This window comes from Lathyrus oleraceus, chromosome 7, assembly GCF_024323335.1.
Source record: "Lathyrus oleraceus cultivar Zhongwan6 chromosome 7, CAAS_Psat_ZW6_1.0, whole genome shotgun sequence".
NCBI classification, from domain to species: domain Eukaryota; kingdom Viridiplantae; phylum Streptophyta; class Magnoliopsida; order Fabales; family Fabaceae; genus Lathyrus; species Lathyrus oleraceus.
Window position 1 is genome coordinate 525,653,037 of NC_066585.1, and position 5,400 is coordinate 525,658,436.

At 32.1% G+C, this 5,400-nt stretch overlaps 2 protein-coding genes across 2 annotated transcripts; both read right to left on the reverse strand.

Moving 5' to 3' along the window:
* Positions 1-797: 797 nt before the first annotated feature.
* On the reverse strand, positions 798-1,352 carry LOC127108484 (uncharacterized). Its single transcript, XM_051045958.1, has 2 exons — positions 1,281-1,352; positions 798-1,191 (listed from the first exon to the last, which is right to left on the reverse strand). The coding sequence occupies exons 1-2, from the start codon at positions 1,329-1,331 to the stop codon at positions 862-864; spliced, it is 381 nt and encodes a 126-aa protein (XP_050901915.1). The 5' UTR covers positions 1,332-1,352; the 3' UTR covers positions 798-861.
* Positions 1,334-2,295, reverse strand: LOC127104762 (two-component response regulator ARR14-like). The gene is made up of 2 exons (XM_051041920.1): positions 2,042-2,295; positions 1,334-1,959 (listed from the first exon to the last, which is right to left on the reverse strand). The coding sequence occupies exons 1-2, from the start codon at positions 2,292-2,294 to the stop codon at positions 1,334-1,336; spliced, it is 879 nt and encodes a 292-aa protein (XP_050897877.1). The 5' UTR covers position 2,295.
* Between the last annotated feature and the right edge of the window lie 3,105 nt (positions 2,296-5,400).

Genomic DNA, 5,400 nt, shown 5'->3' on the forward strand with positions numbered 1-5,400 from the left:
AGGATATTGGGTTATTGGGAGCTATGCCCACGTCTATCCTAATGGATCATACTATCAATTTACATGCAAATCCAACCGACTTTCTCCATGATCCTACTCAATTCATACATCTAATAATTAAGTTGATTATCTCACACATTCTCAACCTCATATTTGTTTTAAGAGGAGTGTTAAACTATAGTATTATTTACTATAGTATTATTTAATTATTAGTCTGTGGACTCTTATTAATTAGTTAAGACAATTACCACTTTTCTCTCCAACAATTATCAATTATGGAATGTATATCTTTTAATATATTTTAGACAAATTTGAATTAAGAGGCGAGAATAGAATCTCATAAAGCTTATCAATATTTTAATATCTTTTATGGAATGTATATCTTTTAAAGCTTAACAATTATGGAATGTATATCTTTTATATCTTTTCTCTCCAACAATATTTTAACAAATTTAGTAACTTACGTTTTTTGATAACAAAAATTAGATGAATAGAATCTCATAAACTTATCAAAGTTAGAGCATGTATTTTAGCTTGATGAACCGACATTACTCATTATTGACGAACAAGATTCTAGTGCCAACAACAAAAATCTAATTTGACTAATTTCTTTTAGAATACTGCAAACACAACATCATATAAACAATTCATTATTAAGGTTCATCAAAATAACATTAAAATAACCATTGCAATTTTAAGAGTTCAAAACTGACTCATGAATAGAAAGCTAAAAAAACAGACACTGTTAGAATAGTTAATTACATTAATGAACAAATGAATATGTCTTCACTCCATGACCTTCTTCTATGCCTTCATCTGAATCAGTCACCACCTTGCAATTGTATATCTCATTGAGATGCTTTAAAATATTAATGATATTAACTCATCATCTAAATCAAAGAGCAAGTCAGATGGATCAGGAAAATCGTTGTTCATAATGTCCGAGACTCGATAATCGCCGACATCTGTTGGATGTTGTTGTGTTTCATTATTGTAGCCAATGTCGGAAACTTGATGATAATTAGTAGTAACATGAGTTGAATGGTGTTGTGTTTCATAGATATTATCAGTTTGAATAGTTGAATTGAGTTGAGGACTTTGGTCTTGTTCTATCATTGACTTAGCATATTCAGATTCTAACCATGTTGGACTTTTCTTTGACTTTGGTCTCTTCAAATAATTTCTATACTTCTGCAAAACAAGATTGTAATAATGAAGAATGTTAATTATACTTCATCTCAAACTAAAACAAATATAACAAAAATATATCAAAACCTAACCTGCAAATGACTTGCAACCTGTGCTGTTGCTAAACCAGAAACACCCATCATTTTCAGAATCTTTCTAGGTTTTGCCTCTGAAAATAAACAACAATGCACATAACTTGACTTGTTAAAGAATACAAACAAAGAAAATATAATAACCATGAAAGATTCATACCATCTACGCCAAGTTGGTTCACAGCATTTACAAACTGTTGATGCAGTTCCGGCGTCCATGATAGCCGACTCTTTTTTGCACCTCTTTCTTTTCCAGCTTTATCATCTTCTCTCTCCCGTTTTCTTTCATGCCGAGGACCCTCCATGATTCCAAAAACTTCATGTTCTTGATGGCTATGTGGTTCCAAGAATCCAAGAACTTCATCTTCTTTATGACTTTCCGTCTCCAAGATTTCAACAAGTTCAGGTTCTTTAGCACTTCGAACCTTCAAGAATCCAAGATCGTGATGTTCTTTATGACTATCAGTCTCCGAGATTTCAACAAGTTCAGGTTCTTTATGGAATTGCACATTCAAGAATCCAAGATCCTCATCTTCTTTATTCTCCATCAAAGTTTTTCTGGCAACGTGTTGCCACATAGTCTTGAATTGCTTTTCATGCAAAGGTTGAACCCAATAATCACAGGCGCCATGAATTATAGACTTTAGGACAGAACTTTTTGTCGCATCAGAAGAAATCACTACAAACACAAATAGCAACGATGTTAGTTACAGTATAGATAATGTGCATGAACTGTTTTACGGTAGCGTTAAAGTACTTACCAATGACAGGGATTTTGTGTTGTAGGGTTACATATTGAACAAAGCTATAAGAATCCATGTTTGCCATACAAACATCAATCAGCATCATATCAAAATAACCACACCTTTCCACGAGAAGATGAAAAGCATAAGAAGCTGAAGTACATTTGGTTACTACATAATGATATCTATCACACATTTCTTGAATTTCATTAAGAACAATAGTGTCATGATGAATGGCAAGGACCTTGAGACTAGTTGAGAATAGTTCCATCTCAAGAGACTTAGAATTCAATAAAACATTATTGTGGTTTGTTGTTATAATTACCACTATTTAAAAGAAAATTAAACTTAGTGGATAATTGGTCTAAGGAATAGTGGGCCTTTGTCCCGGGTTGCAAATCCAAGCCCAATAAAACTATACTTAGTAAAGACCTATTATTTATTCTCACCCTCTTCTGAGTTTGGTTGGCACCCCTTTTCTTCAATTTTATTTTTACCCTTCTCACCCACATGAGTTAGTGGAGCTTCTTGTTCTACGTATGTGTCTGTTTAGACATAAAAGGATTATGACATTGTTCCTTCGTTTCTTGGGAGTGATTCATCATTTATAAAAGTTGATTCTCATGTGTTTCTTTATTATGAAAGACTGTTATTTTTTCTCTGGGTACACTTCTTCATCGATGATGACTCAGACTCCAGGTTTAGGTGTGCAGTTTATTCATGACCAACTAATTCATTTGCACGCTTTTCCTCAGTCAAATTCAAGTGTTTCCAGACTTTGTGTTTCTATTGGTGTTTGTTTGTAGGATAGTGTTCATACACCTATTTTAGAAAAATAGTATCTCGAGATTTAGTTTATATGCTAGTTTTGGTTGTACCTCTCTTATATGTGTTACTCGTTTTGTGTGTTCAGTTGTGCTATCTCTTGGAATTTTCGATATTCTTAATGTCATGGATAAGAATATAGTTTTGAAACTTATGAGGTTAGATATGCATCGAGGATGTACTTTTTGGTGGTGAATATTAGTGAAGAATGGTATACAAGGGGTTCAATAGACCTTTCCATATTAAAAAACTATTTTATAAAACAGAGTTAAGCGCCGGAGCAGAAATTTCACAAACGTTTTTAGAGATTACGTGACTGGATCAATGTCCAATAAAATCTAAAAAGAATTGAAAAATAATGATGAATTTAGTGAAAACAAAGTAAATGTTAATCTAATTAGATTCAAACAAAGAAATTTGAATACAATTTAATTCTAGTCGAGTGCATAAAAATTATTTCAAGTCAATAGATGAGAAGATTCAAATTAAATATCAAAAACTAAAAATGTTCAAGTCAATATTCGAATCAAAGCTACACATGGTTTGAATTATGTGTAATATAAGTACTTGGTTCCAATGAAATACAGACACGATACGAGTATCGGATACGATCAGTATGTGATATTGTGATACCTTACTAATTGAAAAATATATGATATAATACGTTTAAAATAAGTATATAAATATTGGAACCCATAATTGATACGTGGAATATTATAATCAATTATAGTACAAAGGAATTATATGTTAATTATGTCAAAAGTTCTGAAGTATGTAGTCACGAAATATCCATATTTTAAAAATATGTTGAAATTACAATATTAAACAAGGGAAAGAATAAAATAGTTTGTGTGTGGACTGGTCAAGTTAAACACTTTGACAACACCACAACAAATAGAGTTAAATCTGCTCATGGTAGATTAAAGATATGGTTGGGGGATAATATGAGTGGTTTTTGTAAAGGTTGAGAGACAATAAGCAATATGATTGTATTGCATCACAATGAGATACACACATTTGGTAAAAGCATAACAATACTAGAACATAAATTTCAAGACGAATCATAATCCTCTCCATCTTTACCATAAATGGACAAAGGACAATTTAAACAGACTAATAATGTGGTTACAAAGCCATTGTCTGGTGTATCAATGACCATATCACGGTTCATAAGAGACACTTCTAGATTTAACCCGGTAACACAATCATGTGATATAAATGAGTGCATTGCACTTGTATTGATGATAGCAATTAAGAAAATACCATTTATGAAACATGTACCTTGAATCAACCTATCATTTATTAAAGACCTATTATTTATTCTCACCCTATTTCGAGTTTGGTTGGCACCCCTTCCTTCAATTCAATTATTGTCCTTCTTACCTACACGAGTTAGTGGAGCTTCTTGTCGTTCGGTTGTGGTTGTTTCAATATAAGAGGATTATGGCATTTTTCCTTCGTTTCTTGGGATTGGTTCATCATTTATAAAAAGTTGATTCTCTCGTGGTTTCTTATTCTGAAGGACTGTTGTTTTTGATCTCTGACTACACTTCTTCACTGATGATGACTCAGACTCCAGACTTGGGTGTGTAATTTATACATGACCGACTAATTCATTTGCACGTTTTTCCTCAGCCAAATCCAAGTGTTGCCAAGTGTTCCCAGTTTAACTAAGAAATATCAGCCACATGTGTCAATTAATCACGATGTGTCTATGCTTACTTTTATTTAATGAAATCAAAGATGACCTATTTTTCGAGATCTTAAACGTCAGTGCCACATGTCGGAAACGTACTGAGTTTTTCTAAAACTCTGAGTTAGTTTATGGAGTATTTTATGCTTTCCACTATAAATACAACATATTATCGTTAAGGAAATTTCATATGCATTTTTGAATTTTCATAGGGTATTTCTCCACAACTTATAAGGAAATTTACTTAGAACATATCCTTCCCTAAATTACTAAATTAGACAGATTGCATTAAGTGGAAAATAACATCAACATGTAACAAAAGTTATTCAATAAGACCCAAGTTTTGAAATAAAGGGAAAAATTACATCAACTTAAATACAAGAATTAATAACAATTTTAAAATACTCAAATAGAATAATACGTAGTTGATGTCAAATGAGAAAAGATGAAACTAAAAAAAAAAAAAAAAAACATGATTCAAGTATAAAAGTTCCAACAACAAAATATAGACTAATAGCCAAGAGGAGCACTTAAAGCAGCCGTAGTTTCTAAATAATGTTCTTCTTGTTGAATGATACTCGCCAAAACAGCTTCATGGGATGTCAATTGATGCTTAATATCTTCCACATATTGATTGAAAAAATATATCTTCAACCGCATCTCTTCAATTTCTTTGGTAACCTCTTTCTTGGAATCCAATAGTTTTTGCATGGCATCTCGAGAGAATTGCAAATCAGAAAACAAAGCGCGTTTTTCAACACCAACCAGCCAATCCTTGTTAAAAGAAAATTTGCGCACATCTTGTAGTAACCCAACAAATTCAGAGTGACTTGAACCTAAGGCATCCAACACACTATGT

What these genes read in the sequence shown, in the direction of transcription:
- LOC127104762 (XM_051041920.1), bottom strand. Translation starts at nt 2,294, where the DNA reads ATGGAACTATTCTCAACTAGTCTCAAGGTCCTTGCCATTCATCATGAC. An exon ending in ACACAAAATCCCTGTCATTG is followed by an intron (nt 1,960 to 2,041) that starts GTAAGTACTTTA and finishes TTGTGTTTGTAG; the next exon opens with TGATTTCTTCTGATGCGACA.
- LOC127108484 (XM_051045958.1), bottom strand. Translation starts at nt 1,331, where the DNA reads ATGATGGGTGTTTCTGGTTTAGCAACAGCACAGGTTGCAAGTCATTTG. An exon ending in AGGTTGCAAGTCATTTGCAG is followed by an intron (nt 1,192 to 1,280) that starts GTTAGGTTTTGA and finishes CTTGTTTTGCAG; the next exon opens with AAGTATAGAAATTATTTGAA.